Raw genomic sequence first — 22278 nt, forward strand, 5'->3', positions numbered from 1 at the left:
CCAAACTGAGGTTGAAAATGACGTTATATGCGAGGTAGACGCATATACGTTTGTCATATTAAGCAAGGTAGGAAAGCATATGTCTTATGGGGAATTAGTTGGGACCACAGAATATTTGACGTTATAGGCGAGGTGTCGCACAAAACGAGTCGCTATAACCAAGTTCTACTGTAATAACAATTAAGAAATTAAAAGATATGTGTCAGTGGCGTAAGTGCTGACTTGCACAAGTTATGTGCGATTTGTCAGACAAGAAATAATACTTTTCTTTATTTGACTGTTCCAGAATTTTTCTCGAAATCTTTTGTATAATATACAAATATGCTTTTGTCACTTCGCATTTTCCGAATAACCTCATGTCCTAGGTTCAAACAGAAAAGACAAAGGAACTTAATTCACTGAATCAACGATAATTGATGACTAGAGCCCGGATTTAAATGGGTACTAAAAGTTAAGATCAACAGAAAGTATAGTTGAATGAATGTGGTATTGGTTAGGAGAGACTTTAAACCTGGTTCACAAAACTCTAAAATCTAGTAATAGAGATGAAAGAGTAATGGAACAGAGAAAAATTCTCTCCGGCACCGGGATTTGAACCCGGGTTTTCAGCTCTACATGCTGATGCTTTATCCACTAAGCCACACCGGATATCCATCCCATGTCGGACAGAATTGTCTCAGTTTAAGTTCCAACTCTTGGGTTCCCTCTAGTGGCCGCCCTCTGCACTACGTCATAGATGTCTATGAATGTAGGACTGAAGTCCACACATGTGCTGAGGTGCACTCGTTATGAGTGACTAGTTGGCCGGGATCCAATGGAATAAGCGCCATCTTAAATCACGTCGTATGATGATGCAGAATATCTGCATGGAAATATCATATGTACTTCGGTACAAATAACATATAATATACGATATGCGTAAATCACTTCGTGATTTAAGACGGCGCTTATTCCGTCAGATCCCGGCCAACTAGTCACTCATAACGAGTGCACCTCAGCACATGTGTGGACTTCAGTCCTACGTTCATAGACATCTATGACGTAGTGTAGAGGGCGGCCACTAGAGGGAACCCAAGAGTTGGAACTTAAACTGAGACGATTCTGTCTGACATCAGGATGGGTATCCGGTGTGGCTTAGTGGATAAAACATCAGCATGTAGAGCTGAAAACCTGGGTTCAAATCCCGGTGCCGGAGAGAATTTTTCTCTGTTCCATTACTCTTTCATCGTATGATGACGCAGAATATCTGCATGGAAATATCATATGTACTTCGGTACAAATAACATATATATAATAATAGAGAATTTAATCACAAGGACTAGACAATGCATCTTGCAAACTGCACGCTGACTACTAAGTGGCAGTTAGGAAGATTAAAGAGTGTTAATGGTACAAAAGAGAAATACTGAATGTCACAAATAACATTTAAAAGGAGTAGGGGCATGGCTTCAATGTTTATAAAGTATACTGAATAAAAATATTATCCTTTAGTACATATAAATCCGGGCTCTACTGATGACTATCATGAACAAAAATATTGTATGACCATTTCATTCCCTTCAACTATTATGCCACAATATTAACTTTTCTCAATATCAGTGCTCATTCATATAGCATATTTATTATCATTGTGTACAGTTCAGAGGATCCTTTAAACACCCACTTAACATTTATGACTTCCTATACAAACACGTCTGACTATCCCACCCCGTCCCCCATTCCCATGATCACAGTAGCCACATTCAATGATATTCTCATTCTGACGGGATTCTTGGAATTCGGAAAAGATGTGGCAAGCAACTCTCTCTCCACGTGGATATGGAGGGAACCTGTCAATTTTTTTAAACGAGAGTTGTGATTGGTTACTAACAGGCGAAGACAAGATTTTTTCGGAATATGTATGATAAGACTTTGTGTTAAATTCTAACGTACCTTGGTGTGTGGATAAGCTTCAGGGCTTCTACCGCGTTGTCTTGGTGTTATTGGCTGACGTTTCGACTGCTGTGTTGTGGTCATCTTCAGAGCAGTTTTTGGATAAGGAAATAGTCTGCCAGCTCGAATATATATATAGTAGTCTCGATGGGGGGAGTACTTGCGGTGATAGGTCGTAGGTTCTCCTTCTGGCATCTGATTGGTCCTACGTTGTCCAATCCGGTTGAGGTCTGTATGAAGGGGAGTATTCATATTAAATACTGGCCCTCATAAGGTCCGAAAGAGTGACCTTGATACCGTGCCCGATGTCCGGATGAAGGGGGGGGGGGGCGCCACGTACATGTGGAGACCTGGTTTCTCGTTCCTAAGTATAGGTCGTAGGTTCTTCTTCTGGCATCTGCTTGGTCCTACGTGGTCCAAGCCAGTTGGAGTCTGTGTGAAGGGGAGTCTCCACATGTACGCGGCGCCCCCCCCCCTTATCCGGACATCGGGCACGGTATCAAGGTCACTCTTTCGGACCTTATGAGGGCCAGTATTTAATATGAATACTCCCCTTCATACAGACCTCAACTGGATTGGACAACGTAGGACCAATCAGATGCCAGAAGGAGAACCTACGACCTATCACCGCAAGTACTCCCCCCATCGAGACTACTATATATATATATATATATTCGAGCTGGCAGACTATTTCCTTATCCAACAACTGCTCTGAAGATGACCACAACACAGCGGTCGAAACGTCAGCCAATAACACCAAGACAACGCAGTAGAAGCCCTGAAGCTTATCCACACACCATGTACACCAGCCGCGGAAGCCTACGCGAACATCTAACGTACCTTGTTTCCATGTTTCGACCTATTTATGGGTCATCCTCAGAACTGGTCGTTGTTGGTCTTGGCGCCTCTTGTTTTGTTTCCTGTGAGGTGTGTTCGTGTGATATAATGTGGAGTCAAAGAGTGTGTGTGTTCTGAAATTGAGTTGTGTGTTGAGAATTTCGGTGGGGTGTGTTTTTGTGTGTCTGTATATTTCATATTGTTCTAGTGTGTTTAGTTTCTGGCTTTTTGGTTGGATGTGTAGTATTTCCATGTCTGTGTTGATGTCTCTGTGGGTGTGGTTAGCATTTGTGATGTGTTCTGCATATGTGGAGGTGTTAACACACCCTCACAGGAAACAAAACAAAAAGTGCCAAGACCAACAACGACCAGTTCTGAGGATGACCCATAAATAGGTCGAAACATGTAAACAAGGTACGTTAGAATTTAACACAAGAAAGTCTTATCATACATATTCCGAAGTGATACAGTGTTAAAAGTTGTGTAATCAAGATGTACAAGATTCTTGTCACAGTAAGAAAGACATTTATTTATGACAACAAATTAGTAGAGACAATAGAAGGTCCATCGGCAAAGTCCTTTCTGTGAAACTGCAATCCATGATATAAAATGAATTACACATGTTATGGGTCAGTTGGTTCTCTCCTGCTTCCATATGCCCTTAATGTCTTTACAAATAACATTTAAGACACTCTGACAAGTGTTATTCTCTTCTTATTGCGCGAAAAAGTAAGAACTACAAAGAAAAATGTTTTTCTAACAGCTTTCTCTACCATGCTCTGCATTCAATAGATATCAGAATAAGAGTTTTAAATACTGGCCTTTTGTCGTCCTCCTCTGTGACTTAAATTGTGAACTCGATATCAAAACCATTTTACAAAAATTTTCTTTCTTATATTTTTGTTCCCTTTACAGCCTGTTACCAGGCAATGGCTTCCTGATCGGTAATGGTTTATTTATCATGATATAATACAGTTCAACACGTGTTCTAATAATTGTTTATACATGACCTGATATATTAAATGTAATTAAATCCACGGCTAATGAAGGGAAAAGCTGACCAGCCAGCTGCTGGCCTCATGTACATATGCTTCAGCAGAGGTGACCAATCATTCAGCCATAATGGAGATATCGTGTGGTTAACATGAAGGTCCACCCCAGCCATTAAAGCTGGTTTCTGTAATCGGGTTTCAATACCTATTGCAGCTCTCCAAATTCATCATAAAGCTGGGTGGGCACCAATCCCATACACTGGCCAAAATTTTATGAGAAAATTCCTTCCCCATGAGGACTCAAACCAGCACGCATTCCATAAAGTGAGACTTAGGCATGGTCCTTAGACCAAGAAGCTACAGCAAAATACTTGTGCCAAACATAAAGTATGTAATCGTGAGGATGACTGCAAAAGAAATTGCTCAAAAACTAGTATTTTAAATAGCAAAAATCTATCAGTAAAACATGCACTCTCCAAACACCTTTACCATGCCACCTGCTGAAACCAAAGCTATACTACTTGGGAGTGTAGTAATACCACAATCAACTTGACAATGTTTTACCAGAAAAAAAAAAAAATGCTGACGAAGGTGCAAAACCAGCATGGAAACAGTACCGATATATTAAGTTTTTAAAATAATTTTTAACACTTTTAAAAGTCATATATTTAAGAAAAAATGTTCTATCCCAAATTAGGTCAATCATAATTGCCACTTAATTAAAAATAAGTGGTTTCATATAAATATCAGAGATTTGGTCATATACTTTTGTAGCATCTCTCAGCTGTCTTCCAAAAAGTTTGAATCAAATTGTTGGTAAAAAGAACGCCCAACAAGTTAAGGTAGTGAGTCTGAGTGGTTATACTACTTCTTGCTCTATTCCTGAAAAAAGCCAGCTTTTTATTATTCTGTTGCATGTATTTTATATATTTTTAAACTAAATGTTTGTTTCAAATTTCTGCTTCAGAACAGGGTTCTCTATTTAAACAACTATTTCCATCTAAAAAAAAAGTTCCTTCCTTCAAAGCTATTTCTTACGTAAAAAAGGAAGAAATCCGTCACAACTAATTCCAAACAAATCATCATTTTATGCTAAATCAGTTAAAAATAATCTAACGATATTCTTTAAGGGGAGAGGATGGTATTTTTTTTAACTTTTTTCCTATTTGGTGTAAAATATTAATTTTTTGTATGTAGAGAGCTCATAGCTGTAGGAACTGAATCAAATATAAATATTTTGAAAAAAAAAAAATTATTTGGGGGCCCAAATATGAAAAAAAATAGACCCAATGCAGGATTGTACTAAAACCGATATATCTAAACCGTTTTTTTAAAGATAGATTCAAACTTTTTTTTGCAATGTATTTGCAAAAGCACGTTCTACAAACTGTCTGTAACATAATTTTGATATTAGTCCCTACATTTGTAAAATAAACAATTAAAATTTAATAACAATTTTCTGATTTCCTTTCTTGCAAACAAACGGGCGTATTTTTAAAATGAAATCAATTAACAAAATTCTGTTACACAGAAACTTTTCCTAATAGTCTAAAGAATGTGTGTTCTAAATTTCATACATGTATCTTTAATAGTTCAGAAAATATATCCATTTTTGTCTGGCAATGTAGCAAAAAAAAATGAAGTTACTGGAAACCGAGAAAAGTGGGCGTGTGATTTAAAAATCCATAGTGCAGGAAGTTTAAAAATGACGTCTCAACTTCCAATAAGGGAACAAATACCCACAAAATGTTATGCAATGCATTCCACACATATCAAAGAGTATTTTAAAGACAAAAATTTTTTTTTTTTTTGAAAATTTAATTTACCGGAAACAACAATAAAAGTGGGCGAGTGATTTAAAAATCCATAACGCAGGAAGTTTAAAAATGGCAACTCAAACATCCGATAAGGGCACAAATACCCACAAAATGTTATGCTATGCATTCCACACATATCACAAAGTATTTTAAAGAACAATTCTTGTTGTTGAAAATTTACTCATTTTTCATAAAAAAATATCATCCTCTCCCCTTAAGCAGGAACTTTAATATCTCTTGTATATTCTTGCAAGATGAATTGACTCATAGACTCTAAATATGAACAAAATAAACCTAATGTTTTTAAGAGAAAGAATTGCATACCAAAAATTACTTTCCCGATATCAATACAGGGACTATTCAAGTGAAAGCCTAGAAATCAACTTTTTACAGCATAAAATCTATTTTCATACTTCATAAAATACCAAAAATAAAAGCTTCTAAACATTACAAAAGAGAATAGAAAGAGCAGAGCAGATTTCCGTATACAGGATTCCTCACTCAATCTTTTCAAGTGATTTGCAACACACAATCTTGTGCTCTTTAATACACGGCAGTCATTCAAAAAACAGGATGACGAAGCAGTGCATTACAGTCAGATTCAAGTGAAAAATTTGAAAATATTTACAAAACCACTGACTTAATACGAAATATGACAAATTATGTAAATCTCCACAAGATATGCTCTCTCTCTCTCTGAAGAAGTTTCGATTTGGGACCTATTTTAGAAATGATAAATTCTGGAAAGAGGAAAATACAGTCTATATAGAAGTATATGGGCAACTGTCAGATAAAAACTGGGAATAAAATAAATGCAGATGATTTCAAAATGTCATTATTTTTATTATATCCTCCATACAAGCCTATTATGAAGTGTGATGCAAATAAATTCCTGAAGTTTTTAACTTCATAAATACTGAATATTAACAAAATCTATCTTTGTAAGAAAACTTCAGTACAAAGCATTTCAGTGCTGTTCTTGTACATTTCACTGCATTACTGCCTCAATGCTATGACGTTCAGTCTTTCGAGAATATACATGTAAAACAATTTGCTCCTGACTGTTAACTTCATTTGCAGCAGCTAAACAAATTTTGAGGAAGTAAGAGGTGAGATTTTCCTAGAATTTATACAGAATGTCTACTACTTGCTACAGTAAAGTCATAATATAAACAAATTTCACTCATTTAAGTAAATACAGTATTAATACTAAAAACAGCCATATATATAATATACACGTCTTTCGTCTTATAATCTATACTAATAATAAATCTGTAGCCGAAATTTTTCTGGTAATTTTCGAGTTTCCAAAAATAATTGGTACTAACATATATAATTAACCACCCTGAAACTGAAATCGCTTTTTTGAAATTTTTGTTTGTATGTCTGTCTGTCTGTCTGTCTGTCTGAATGTTTGTTACCTTTTCACGCGATAATGGCTGAACGGATTTCGATGAAAATTGGAATATAAATTAAGTTCGTTGTAACTTAGATTTTAGGCTATATAGCATTCAAAATACTTTATTTGAAAAGGAGGGTTTAAGGGGGCCTGAATTAAATAAACCGAAATATCTCGCTTATTATTGATTTTTGTGAAAAATGTTACAAAACAAAAGTTTCTTTAAAAATGATTTCCGATAAGTTTTATTCCAGGAAAAATTTTGATAGGACTGATATTTAAGGATATACAAGAGTTTTAATATAACAATACAATACATTTCCGCCGCCACCTCAGATTATAGTGTCGTTCCGTAACTGCTATGTGCAAAATATTAAATTTTTTAGTAGGAAGAAAAACTTATTTATTCATTCTATGGCAGTAGTGCATAGGAGATCGTGAATTCTTACATTTTTACACAATCAACTCTATTAATTTGGAGTGATTTATTAAAAGATGCATTCAAGACTTATGTAGAAAAATGTTAAACGAATTATATTTACACCAAATGATTGTGCTCTGGACCAAATGATAATGGACCCATTTTAATTATTTAAATACAATTTAAATTAAGTAGCATATTAAACGATTTATTCTTCCATCAAACACGAATGTTCCCTGGACCCAATGTTCTATTTTAATTATGTAATTACTTTATATTTATTTCTAATAAGTGCAGCGGAGCGCACGGGTACAGCTAGTATTAAAATAAAATTAAACAGTGAAACATAAACTCCATAATTCAATTTAAAATAAAACTTTAATTTCCTAATCTACATATTCCAAGAAGCGATTTTCTTTAACACCAAGATATTTTAATTTTGCTTTAAATTACTGAAGCTGCTGTATATAAAAACCATTTTCTTTGGTACTGAAGTCTGATACATTCTAGGTGGGCACGGTGACTCTCCCATGATGTGGGATCATGATTGCCAGATCTCTACCTCAGATGACACATAATATATTGTCATGTTCTAGGAAGTAATGAAATCCATAAACATGGCCTCCATGCATCACTTAAGCTGCACATTAGCCACTGCACACATCAAAGACAGTCAGTCTGAATTACTTTAAAAGTTTTAACAATGTTTCTGAATTAAGCATATTTTGGAAACAGACAGAACTGGTTATTTCAATCACAATGTTTTCAAGAAAAATCAAGAATAAAACTATTAATACCACTTGATGGAAAATAACCTTGTGCTTTAAATAATCATATTATTTTCGAGTATAAATTAATTATCTGTGCACCCTATCTGGTTGAATTTACTTGGTTCAATACAAAACTTTTCTAACAGTTTGAAAGAGAGAGGCTGCATATGCACAGGCAGACAGACTTAACATTCTAGCATTGTCTTAAAAAGTCAGAATCAAATTTTGAGAATTGCAATATTTTATCTTACTTTATACAAGGTGATTCACGAGGATTTACCGCCACTTACAGAGCTTATTTCTGAAGACATTTTGAGCAAAAAATATCATATAAACAAATGTCCTATTCTCAATATTTACAGAGTTACAGTTCGTTATTGGAACAGATTGCTATGAGCAACGCGTGATCTTGGCCAGTGAGCAGCCAGTGCAAGCACGTGACAATGTCATGTCAGCAGCTGTTGCATTGACAGGGTTCGTGCTTAATGAGACAATGAGTCAGATTGTTGCCTTCAGTTGCGAATGTTGAGGTTCGTTGTAACAAGCGGTTCATGTATCAATAATGTACAAACCATGGGTTATCTTATGCGCATGAGCTGGTTGGGTATATGCTATGGGATTGAAACAGAACTGATGTTGGAACGCTTTTTCAGATCATCGTGTATTAAATCCAGAGATGCTATAACTGTGATCATCCTTGCCTGAGAATGGGCTGCTTAATTAGTATCGTTTCATAGCTAATTCAAACTGAAGAAAATAGAATTTCGATAACGTTCTACAAAAAGATAAAAGATATGGAAGGTAAGAATTCCGCTAATTCAATGTCGTGTACCGGGGGATTCTTTCATCTAAAAAGAAAAAAAAATTGTTTTTTTTTTTAATTATTAATTTATGTACTTTATTTATTATACTTTTAATCAAAGTTGCATGTTGAAAATGAAGAGTCCACTGCAAGAATGATGGATGTCATTTGGAGTACATTTATCAGGAGAAGCAATTGAAAGTTTGAAATGCTTAGCGCTCAAAGCTTAACTGTGATTTTCCGATCATTACTGGACAATGACTATCAGTGTTAATGCCATATAACTCTCTATGTACAGTCTACATGTCTTAAGCTATGCACTGACAGTCTTGGTTCATTTTCGAGAAGAAAGTGACATCTATCATTCTTGCAGTGGACTCTTCAAATGTAATTAACTATTTTAATACCCAAATACTTTTCATTCTCTTTCTTTCTTGCGAAAATTTCAATTAAATCTCTAGTTTTATTATTCGTCTGCACCATCAATTTCCATCTTAACCTCACTGATGTGAACAGAAGATCATGTCTTTCTTTAGTATCCAGGAGACATTGGTGAGCATATGCATAGGATGGATTAAGGATCTTGTCTCCCAAACGAAGTCACAAACACGTGAGGAGATACTTGCGCACATCATGCATGCCGCTACAGAAATCAAAGCTAGCCGTACGCAGTTACATAGAGCGACGAGTGTGGTTCACAAGCGTCCAGCCAAGTGTATCGAAGCGGACGGCAACATTTTTGAAAATGTGTTGTGAACTCTCTAAGACTGTACATTAGGATGCAAAATTGAACTGCATAGAATCAAGTCAGTGAAAGTGGTGTGATAACTGTTGTGATAAGTGCATAAGAATAATGTAATTTTCTAGTTAAAAATTGAAAAAAGATGTTTGTATGAAACAACTAAGGAGATCACAGCACATTTTTAGCTTCAGAATACTTGCCAATTAAAGAAAGTATACTTCTGAATGGTTCATTCTCTATTTGTAATATTCTTTCACCTTAAAACCAAAGGAAGAAGGTATTTTACAAACAACTTCAAATTAGTGTAACTCTGTAAATATTGAGAGTAGGACATTTGTTTATATGACTTTTTTGCTCAAAATTTCTTCAGAAATAAGCTCCGTAAGTGGCGATAAATCCTCGTGAATCACCCTGTATATTAAGAAAGTATGATTACAGCTGAACTCAACTTTATAACAAATGTGAAACAATGTGGAATCATATAGCAACATCATTATCTTCTGCACTACTGGAGACTTTTTGTACAAACTCAACCTGGAATGCTTGATGCAAACTTCCCAGCGCTGTATTATTGTGTATCATATAAGTTAGTATCTAAGTAATACAGTTCACAAGTCATGTTTACTTGAAATAGAAATGGAAAATGAAGGTGTTAACTCACGAAGTAAAGATATTAAACATAAGAAACAATTATTATCCATTATAGATTCCATATTCTATCACACTTAATGCCATTTTGAACAATTCACTCTGAAAAAACTACATACATGTTCCAAATGTATGTATATAAGCTGAAACAGACCATTTTATATCCACTATTGTTCGCGAATGAAGATTAATCCATAAACTTGGTGGAAATGGGACAACAGTGCAAAATATGTACAGAAAACCAGAGGTCGCTCAAATAATTACAATGCAGTTAAAGATTTCACTTTCAATAATCATAAACAGTTACATTCTAATGGACGATGTTCCATATTTAATAATGCAAACAGTACAACAATTTAAAGTTAGGCTAGCCCAATGTTTCTGCAGTGAAAGGGGTCGAATGGGGGAAAAGTTTTCCAACTCTAGAGAAGATTGGACAATCACTCACTGAAGGGTGAAGATTATATGTGTTCAAGATACTTGAAGATTTGCACACACCTCACTTTTGCATTTGCATTTACAATTACATGCACATTCTTTAAAAACGGACGTCATGGAGATCTGAATGCTCTGTTTTCAGGGATCCTCGTAACTGGCAAAGTCTACACCAATCCCAACATAATGAAAATTTAACAAGGGGAAACGTGCAATAATAGTAATGGCAAAGAGCTACTGCCATGCACGTTTGCTTACCTGATTCCAAATTCCCATTCCACCCCCTGAACTGGGATTTGCTCCCATGTCACCCTGGACCCCGCCAGGGTTGAGGCCCTTCATTACACCTGGACCTGCCTTTTGCTTCATCTGAGCCAGACTGTTAAGCCATTGGGCAGGGTTCTGTCGATTGAACTGATTCATCTTCAGAGGGTGTTTCTGTGAGATAAATTATAGCAATCTTGGGTATATACTCACAGTGCATTCAAGATGCCAGCGGTCAATGCCACTGCACTGTCCAAATTAAAGGGCTCTCCTGTATCACCAAAATCTATTATATGTACACTCAGCACAACAACAGGTACTCAACTGTCAGCATATTAAAAGTATTCGTTCAGGTGGTGGATACGTTTTCTTATTGCTTTGTATCACTCATTGCTCACCTTTGCACTAACAGAGAACAAACAACACTTGAATGACAGAAGCAAATAACTTTATTACACGGTGAATTGACGCAGGTTCAATCCACGTCTCTGAATGAAATACTTGAGGTGAAGAAAACTGGAGAGCGTACATTTTCTCGGAGTTCTCAGGTTTCTTAACTTAGAAATTTCATTCCAACTGTACCCTCTATTTCACTTACCTTTCAACTCATTTTGTATAATTTCACTAAATGTGTACAGCCACGGAAACATAAAACGGCTGGCCTAATTTTTTTTTAACTGCCAAACGGTACAGTTGTCAACATGCACATAAAGCACAATAATAAAATTCATACTAATTGTGATGTAATATACAAGAACATCAAGATTTAGAATGTTAAGAAGCTATATTTAATGTGTCAATGCTTCTTCATTGAAAATAGATATTAAAGATAATATTAAGATATGTCAACCAACTTCAACATTATACTCATTCATTCCACATCTCCTCAATAGCTGAATGATAGTGTATTAGCCTGTCAAGAAAATTTTCCGTGTTCAATCCTTGGCTGTGACTGTTTTGTTGTTATTGTTGTTGTTATTATTATTATTGTTATTATTATTATTATTATTATTATTATTATTATTGGCGGCCGGGTAGCTCAGTTGGTAGAGCAGCTGGCTACGGACTGGAAAGTCCGGGGTTCGATCCCAGGTGGTGACAGGATTTTTTCTCGTTGCCAAACTTCCAGAACGGACCCGAGGTTCACTCAGCCTCCTATAAAATTGAGTACCAGGTCTTTCCCGGGGGTAAAAGGCGGTCAGAGCGTGGTGCCGACCACACCACCTCATTCTAGTGCCAAGGTCATGGAAAGCATGGGGCTCTACTTCCATGCCCCCCAAGTGCCTTCATGGCATGTTACGGGGATACCTTTACCTTACCTTTACCTTTATTATTATTATTATTATTATTATTATTATTATTATTATTATTATTATTACTACTACTACTATTATTGTATTTTAGTATCTTATATTTTCTCTCTTTTGAGAATGTCCAAGTATCTAGATACTTACGAAAATAAAGTACCATTGATTGATTGATTGATTGATTGATTGATTGATTATTACATCTTTGGAATTTGAACCTGCGTTACTCAAAATTTAATTTTTCTTGAATATATTTTGTGTACGGGGCTATTTTTGGGTGTTCATTGAATATGATCACCAATGATCTCTCTTGCCAGCAAATTCTTGTAGTCGAGTGGAAAGAGATACACTAATTTTTAATACCTGTGGAAGCATATTGTAAGACTGAAGTATAAAGGCCAGAACAATAATTCATCTAATCTATGATGCATTAATGACAGGAATACGGACATAATATTTAAAACATTCGAGTTAAATAAAATCGTCATAAATTTAATAATAATAATAACAATAAATTTACAGTCTATGTAAAATTTGCTTTTCCTTAAATGAAACTCTTAGTATATTTCTTATTTTCACAACTGAAATTACTGTAACACGTTAATATTATAAAACCATTAACAATGGATTACACTAAACAACAAGAATTTTGCTCCGACTTAAAACAATGTGTCCCTTATGGTTTGATGTGCACTGAATCCGAAAATGCATTTCTTTTCTTTGTATCACGTAAGATTTTTAAGATATACTATGATTTCACTTTTCGATAAGAGCTCCCCAGGCAACATCTAGTGTGGGGTGGGGGTATAAACCAAAACAAAAGCTAATGCATTTTATGAGATTATGACTTATTTCCGATTTCTCATGGTTGCTGACATGTTATTTTGTACTTAAAATAAATAAACTGATATTGGTCCCTTCTATTAAGTAAATATAACAGTTCAAAGTGAAGTCTATGCAATGAACAAACAAGGGTGTGGTTTTCAGTATTTAAAAGAAAAGTTTACAAGTTTGAGTGAAGGCAAATTAAAAGAGGACATTTTCAACGGTCCTCAAATTCACAAAGTTATGGCTGATCCTTTGTTTGAGGAAAAGCTTTCCGTTACAAAAACAATGGCAGGCCAAGCTTTCAAAGACTTTTGCTCGAATTTCCTTGAAATTCTAGGGTAGAAAACTACATAGAACTTTTTGTGGAAACCATGTTAAGTGCATATAACAAAATGGAGTGTAATATGTCTCTCAAAATACACTTTTTGCATTCTCATTTGGATTTATTTCCTCCCAACTTTGAACCGGTATGCGATGAGCATGGTGAAAATTTTCATCAAGAAAAATCAGAAATGGAAAGGTGATATAAAGGAAGATCATCATCCAGCATGCTTGCAGACTATTGTTGGTTCCTTGTGAAATACATTCCTGGGTCTAGTCATCCAGAAAATTATTTTAAATGTAAGTTCAAATTCCGAGATTTTTTCATGATACGCATGAAATAATTTTATTGTTGTGTTTTAAACTATGTAAAAACATTTTTGTATCCAGTACACATTTTTCAAGTATTATGAGGAATTTTGTATCCTTAGTGTGTTGTAATACACTAGCAGTGAAAAATGGTACGTGGAGAAATTTGGATTTTAAATTCAGATTTAGGGCACACATGTTAGTAATATTCACCTGTTTTTATTTCGGAGCAAGACAAAAAGTAAAAATTTGTTGTTCAGTGTTATCGAATAAAAAAAAATTAAAGTGAAGTGTGTATAACAATATTACGCAAATTTTAACTGATTAAATTTTAAAATAATTTTTATAACTATATGATCTAACACTTGACATGGGCAGGGCATATAGCACACAGGGCATATAGCATGGGTGAATCCACAAATGCATACAGAGTGTTAGTTTGGAGGTCAGAGGGAAAAAGACCTTTGGGGAGGCTGACAAGCAAACATTCTGATGGGGGCAGATAAAAAAGTTATTTTTTTTTTCACCATGTTAATAATGTCAAAAGAAATGCTCATACAAATTTTGACCACTCGACCACAATTACGAGGCTGTCCAGAAAGTGATTCTTCCTGAGGCTCTTTACAGAAAAAGAGTACAATTGCATGGAAAGATTTATTGAAACAGATACAGCAATTTTTGCGCTATTTGTTAACATATTCCCTACTGGAATTAAAACATTTGTCATGCAATGGGATCAATAATTTTTTGTACCCTTGTGTCGTAGAAGTCAGCCGCCTAGGATCGGAACCAGCGTTTGACAGTCGTCTGCACCTCTCTGTCGATTCCACAATATGACAGATATATCAATTCTAGTGGAGAATATGTTGAAAAATAGCTCAACAATTTCTGTGTCTGTTCCAATAATTTTTTCCAATGAAATTGTGTTTTCTTTCCGTTAAGAGCCCCTGACGAACGTATTTTTTACGGCCCTCGTAATTGCGGTCGAGTGGCCAAAATTTGTATAAGCACTTCTTTTGATACTATTAACATGGTGAAAGAAAACAATTTAACTTTTTTATCTGCCCCTATCAAAATGTTTGCTTGTGAGATGTAGATGGGAGGATAATATTAAAATGGATTTGAGGGAGGTGGTATATGACAGAGACTGGATTAATCTTGCACAGGATAGGGACCGATGACGGGCATATGTAAGGGCAGCAATGAATCTCAGGTTCCTTAAAAGCTGTAAGTATGATCGAAACATAAAATGAAACTCATTAAAAATGTTTATCCTTCAGGAGTTTCAACATCGAAGATGCCTAAGTCGTATCCTAGCCAATATACCATGAGGTGTAATCAAAATCATTCGATAAGGAAAGACATGTCAATGGCTAGGTTAAAATGAAGTTAGCATTGAGACTTCAAAATAATTTATCGTTTTTATTATTATTATTATTATTATTATTATTATTATTATTATTATCATCATCATCATCATCATTTTTCATTATTATCATTATCATGTAAGTATACAGGGTGATTCACGAGGATTTACCATCCCTTATGGAGCTTATTTCCGAAGACATTCTGAGCAAGAAATGTCATATAAACATTTGTCCTAATCTCAATATTTTCAGAGTTACACTAATTTGAAATTGTTAGTAAAATACTTTTTTTAGTTTTAAGGGTAAAAAGTATTACAAATAGAGAATGAACTAACTACTGAAATAACTACTGATGAACTATTCAGAAGTGTCATTTCCTTAATTGGCTAGTGTTCTGAAGCTAAAAATGTGTTGTTAATTGCTTTGTACAGATTTTGTTTTTCAATTTTTAACTAAAAATTACATCATTCTTACGCACTTATCACAAAAATTGTTACAAATCATACGACTTTGGGAACTTGATTCTTCACAGTCTAATTAAGCATCCTAATGTACAGTCTTAAAGAATTTACAAGAGTGGCGTAATTTGCAACAATTGTGATAAACGTGTAAGAAAATGTAATTCTGTAATTAAAAATTGAAAAAAAAAAATTGTGTACGAACCAACTATGAAATTCACAACACGTTTTTAGCTTCAGAATATTAGCTAATTAAAGAAATGATACTCCTGAATAATTCTTTATCTGTAATATTCTTTTATCCTTAAAACTCAAGAATAATGGTATTTTGCAAACAACTTCAAATTAGTGTAATTTTGAAAAAAATTGAGATTAGAGCAAATGTTTATATGACATTTTTTGCTGAGTATTCTTCGAAAATAAGCTCAGTAAGGGATGGTAAGCACAACTCCTTTCATCAAAGTTAAAATCTCATCAAACGTAAAAACGAGCTGTAAATAGACTGAAAATCCATATGAAAATTTGACAAAAAACTGTACGATTAAACTTCAATTCCAGAGAAATCTGATGGCCAATTTATCTTCCCATGAGTGTACACAGAGCGACAAACAAGCTTAGATGGTATAGTAAGCCAGGTACAGTCTTCTTTGTATAATGCTCACAGTGTAATGAACTGGTGCCAGTGTTGTAGAATCCATCCAAGACACCTAGTTAACAAAACATGCTGGCATGTGGCAATGGTCTGTAAGATCTAGTGACTATTAGACAATTCATTGCACCTATTTCTGCGATGTTTGTGGACTATAAATCCACTCATTATATTCTGCAACTGTTCCTTTCTTCTCAGGAGATTGTACAAAAAATAGATACATCAGTGCTCACATTGCTGTAGGACATCCATCCATTCCTTTATAAGAAAAAAGAAATTTCGTTATTAAAATTCAGCTGGAGTTATCAGACATGGTGCATTTCCAGTTCTCAAAATCGTATGTATTTTCTGACATATTAAATGGTCTTATAGGCCATATATTCCCTAATTTAACGTAGAAAGTTGCTGAAAGCACGTAAATATCACTAGTTTCCAAATCCGTGGTCTGATTCAAAAGCAAACTCAATTCGAGTTATTCTGTAAGACTATGGAATTATAAAACGTGCTGAACACGACATCTTTCAACATGCAACTGATATCAGACACTATCACAACACCATTACAGAAATGTAACTGTAGGATTGAGGCCAATCCATGAACTCTACTTTGTACAAGAGCACTAAGTAGGTGTAAAATGTTTCATCACTCTCATTATGTTTCACATTACAGTCATAAAATGCTTCCAAGCAGTGCATGAAGGGAAGTTGGTGATGCAGTCAAGTGGGGAAGAAATCGAAAACATTGTTCTCTGTGCTTCTCAAAACATGTGCCCTTATGCCATTGGCTGCCATGAAAAGCCTCACTTAAATACATCCACAGAAAGAACTCCTTTCCTGCAGTTATAGGTCACATGCAAAGTAATCAGCAGGCTTCGAGACTTTGGACCCGATACAATAACTTTACTGTGCCTGCACTATAGGTTGTTGACTCGCTGCAGGTAGATAGAGATGTGTTGAGGTAACAACATTGCTATTTAGAGTAGAGTACGGTAGTATGGGGAAACACACATATTATGTACATTCTGAAAGTAAAAATTTTTATTTTATTCAAGTAGGTTATTTTATGTCGCTGTATCAACATCTTAGGTTATTTAGCATCTGAATGATATGAAGGTGATAATGCCGGTGAAATGAGTCTGGAGTCCAGCACCGAAAGTTACCCAGCATTTTCTCAATTGGGGTTGAGGGAAAACCCCGGAAAAAACCTCAACCAGGTAACTTACCCCAACTGGGATTCGAACCCGGGCCACCTGGTTTCGCAGCCAGCCGTGCTAACCGTTACTCCATAGGTGCGGAGAAAGTAAATATACATTACACAATGAAAATGTCAAAAGAATGTGAAAAACATTTATTCTTCTGTCTTTTATAAGCATTTGTGTTTAATTATACACAGTGTTAATGGTGGAAATAAACATGTAGCAATTTTAATTTTTTCATTTATCCTATTGGTCGTCTTTAGGAAGTGCAGTTACAGTACCGAATTGCAATGTACTGCAAGATACATTTTCAGTGCCTCAAACGTAAATCTTTTTCGGTTATCTGCCAAAGTTTGTACTGTAGAAAGCTGCACTCTACGTCGCATGACGCGATAGGAGCAAAACGAAAAAACCTAACATCATTGCAGTCTCTAAGAGACAGTCCTTTATTCTCGGGTGACTCTATGTCCACTAATTTGCTGTTTATGTTACACAATGTTCCATATCCGTTATTTTTACATACAATTGATTTCCACTTCTGTTTTACACGTTCAGTAACCGGTGTACTTGGTGTCTCATTAACTCTCTGCATCATTTCCTAAGGTGTACTTGGTGTCTCATTAATTCTCTGCATCATTTCCTAAATTAATTTGAGGGCTTCTGGAATCTCTTGCTCTGACTTCTCTAACCGTGTAATAGTTTCTGACACAGTTTGTATGAAAACCAAATTATTCGTCAGAACCTTCAAATCCAGAGCATTTTCCTTTGCGTATTTGTTGGCATTCATTCTACAGTACCCCCACCCACTGTACGCTTTACCACTATACTCAGTACACCGTTATGCGGATTTCCCACTGAACTGCTCTATCGGGTCCGAAGTCTCCAAGCCTGGTAATAAGCAATCTATGCTCAATCTTCTGGTGATTTTGATGATAGACCAACATGGAAATATCTTAAATCACTCCTCACATCGAACCTTAACAATTTTATCTGCTTCTGCCATTTTCTTGTGTTCATACAAACTTAACATTAAATAATATATGGAAACAATTCCTTTCGTACATCAAATGCAAACGCGTATAAAACAAAATTATTGCAGTTAATTGAGCAGTTTGTCAACAACTATATTCATGTTATATTTCGATTATTTCAAGAGATAATTTTATTTTGTTCTGAGTGTACAAAATTAAGGTAAGAATATTAAAATGTCATTAGAGTATGATATTACAAATTACACCTATATGAACATAAGGTTAAAAAATTAAATAAGGCATATATCTAATGATGCCATGCACAGTATATAAAATTTTTATAATTTTTCTATAAAGAATCTGTAGTGAAATATTTGTTTTGGATGTTCTAATCCACTGTGAAATTATAAATCAAGAAATCTAGAAAAAAACTTCAATTTCTTTTCTTCTTCCATAATAGTGGTTTTCAATACAAATTGGTGATATCAAAATATTGGTTTATGTGGGACGAAAGAAAGTATTTGAAATCTCCACTTCAGTCAGTCAAATATTCACCTACTAACTAACCCATCTTTTTTTTGTTTGTTTATTCATTCAAATACAAACACTGACAAGAAAAAAGTCTTAGGAAATAATAGGTCTTTCAAAAGCTATGTAATATAATGATTTTGTTTCAAATTGTATGTCATATTGTATGAATTTAACGAAACATCACGATATTCAAAATCGAAATTATAATATGAAATCCTGACTAAGTAGTCTTACATATGCTACTCGGCACTGGAGTTAAATGACAGCTGTGAGCAGTACGGGATGAAGACAAATACAAACAAGATGAAGACCATAGTCGTTGGAAGAAAAACAAAGAATGTAAACGTGCGAATTTTAAATGAGGCAGTAGATCAAGTGGACAGCTTCAGATGCCTGGGGTGTACTATAAGCACGAACATGTACTACTGCCAGGAAGTCAAAAGGAGGATAGCAATGACAAAGGAAGCTTTTAATAGAAAAAGGAGCATCTTCTGCGGACCTCTGGAAAATGAACTAAGAAAGAGACTTGTGAAGTGCTTTGTGTGGAGTGTAGCATTTTGTGGGGCAGAAACATGGACATCACGACGAAGAGTAGAGCGGAGGGGAGAGGAGGGGAGAGGGAAGAGGGGAGAGGGAAGAGGGAAGAGGGAAGAGGGAAGAGGGAAGAGGGAAGAGGGAAGAGGGAAGAGGGAAGAGGGAAGAGGGAAGAGGGAAGAGGGAAGAGGGAAGAGGGAAGAGGGAAGAGGGAAGAGGGAAGAGGGAAGAGGGAAGAGGGAAGAGGGAAGAGGGAAGAGGGAAGAGGGAAGAGGGAAGAGGGAAGAGGGAAGAGGGAAGAGGGAAGAGGGAAGAGAGAAGAGAGAAGAGAGAAGAGAGAGAAGAGGGAAGAGGGAAGAGGGAAGAGGGAAGAGGGAAGAGAGAAGAGAGAAGAGAGAAGAGAAGAGAAGAGAAGAGAAGAGAAGAGAAGAGAAGAGAAGAGAAGAGAAGAGAAGAGAAGAGAAGAGAAGAGAAGAGAAGAGAAGAGAAGAGAAGAGAAGAGAAGAGAAGAGAAGAGAAGAGAAGAGAAGAGAGAGAGAAGAGAAGAGAAGAGAAGAGAAGAGAAAAGAGAAGAGAAGAGAAGCATATGAAATAGACAGAAAAAAATAAGAAATGAAACTGTGTTGGAAGGAATGGATGAAGAAATAATGATACTGAAAATGATCAGGAAGAGAAAAAGAAATTGGTTGGGTCAATGGCTGAGGAGAAACTGCCTACTGAAGGATGCACTGGAAAGAATGGTGAACAGAAGAACAGTTTGGAAAGACTGGAGAATGCTGAGTTTTCAATGAAAAATCTACCCTTGGGCAGAACAATAGGAATGAAATGAATGCTACTCTGGAAAAAAAATATATATATCTCTACTAGTTTAATAAAAATTTCTACAAATTTTTTCGTGCATTAGTGCGAAATTTGGAGTTAAATATGTAGTTTACAAATACTACGTGGTAACAGTTACGATATTTCAGAGCAAAAGAAACATAGCTTATATAATCATACGTATAACCAAGAAATGAGTGAGTAAATACAATTTAGAAAGGGAATGTATTTATATGCTAATGTAATTATGACTACTGGTGCATTTATACTACTACTAGAACTACTACATCACTACTACTACCTGTACCACCACCACAACCATCACCACCATCACTACCACTACTAGACCACCAACCATAGTACTTATTTACTACTACTACTGTCCGAGTGGTTATGTAACAGAGACACTGAAACAGGGGATATCAGATGACAATTGGTTCTTTTCTTTAAATTATTTTAAACAGCTGTATAATATTTTATAGACTTCAAATTCCATACAGCAAATATATTCAGGAAAGAACCTAACAGCCCAGGCAATAGCTTTTACAGAGAGACCAACAGAAAAGGGTGGGGGAAACCAGGATGTGACATAACCACCCGGATAGACACGACCACCACCACCACCACCACCACCACAACAACAACAACTACTACTACTACTACTACTGCTGCTACTGAATGTGATAACTATAAAATACTGGCAAGTAGTGGAGGGAAAATTATTTCTGCACTTTGTTCAAACACTCCTGTCAACCATATATGTGAAAAATCTGATCATAACACAAAGGGACAAAAATTATATTCAAGAAATATCAATATGTGTGTATGCTTGTTCATTTCTCCATTCCGAATTAGGAAAAGTAACATGAAAAAAGGAAGAACGTCCATTACATTAAAGTAGTTTGCATTTCAATGATGCCTTATGACAGTCATGTCAACCTCAATGCCACCATAAACTTACGCAGAGCACGGTACCTGACTTGGGGCAGATGATGTAAAGCAAATGACAATTCTATCGTACCTGCATTCAGTGTTCTGTGACCGATCACATTGCCGTGTGCAAATGTAAGCTCAGGAAAATTTCTTGTGCACGATTAGCTACAGTATTTATCGACAAGCTTATGGTCTCGAATTTCGAAGATTCACTGGGACATATATTTTTTGCTGTTGTTAAAATGCAGTCCTTATAGTTCATAAATTGCTCTCACAGCAACAAAACTATACACCTCCATGTTCTACGAATATACAGTAAAACCTCGATAAGACGCGCCCGCTTATTACGCTATCCCGTGTAATCCGCTTTTTTTGTCCGGTCCCTGCACATTTCATATATAACGCCTTTATAAAATACCCCACTTGTTGCGTTCAAGTCCCACATAATATGCTGTGGAATATTTTCGATTTAATTTTCAGCAATGTAATGTAACAGCAATGAAACATCTTGGTCATTGAACTCACTGGTGCCATTAACCTGAAAAGTATTATTTTATTTTAATGTACCGAAGTACATATGATATTTCCATGCAGATATTCTGCGTCATCATATGATGAAAGAGTAATGGAACAGAGAAAAATTCTCTCCGGCGCCGGGATTTGAACCCGGGTTTTCAGCTCTACGTGCTGACGCTTTACCCACTAAGCCACACCGGATTCCACCCCGGCATCGGAAGAATCGTCTCAGTAATCACTTCGTGATTTAAGACGGCGCTTATTCCGTCGGATCCCGGCCAACTAGTCACTCATAACGAGTGCACCTCAGTACATGTGTGGACTTCGGTCCTACGTTCATAGACATCTATGACGCAGTGCAGAGGGAGGCCACTAGAGGGAACCCAAGAGTTGGAGCTTAATCTGAGACGATTCTATCCGACGCAGGGGTTGTATCCGGTGTGGCTTAGTGGATAAAGCATCAGCACGTAGAGCTGAAAAC

At 35.7% G+C, this 22278-nt stretch overlaps 1 protein-coding gene across 3 annotated transcripts in view; it reads right to left on the bottom strand.

Annotated features, from left to right (window-relative positions):
• lgs (BCL9 domain-containing protein legless) overlaps positions 1 to 22278 on the bottom strand; it is a 111995-nt gene that overhangs the window by 28343 nt on the left and 61374 nt on the right. For 2 of the 3 annotated variants that reach the window (XM_069838328.1, XM_069838326.1), the window contains exon 6: positions 11054 to 11233. The exons of the other annotated variant lie outside the window; for it this stretch is intronic. In XM_069838328.1, the coding sequence (XP_069694429.1) occupies positions 11054 to 11233 (180 nt within the window). The remainder of the gene's footprint in view (positions 1 to 11053; positions 11234 to 22278) is intronic. 3 annotated transcript variants of the gene reach the window in all.

The sequence above is a fragment of the Periplaneta americana genome, chromosome 10 (genome assembly GCF_040183065.1).
Source record: "Periplaneta americana isolate PAMFEO1 chromosome 10, P.americana_PAMFEO1_priV1, whole genome shotgun sequence".
Lineage (NCBI taxonomy): Eukaryota > Metazoa > Arthropoda > Insecta > Blattodea > Blattidae > Periplaneta > Periplaneta americana.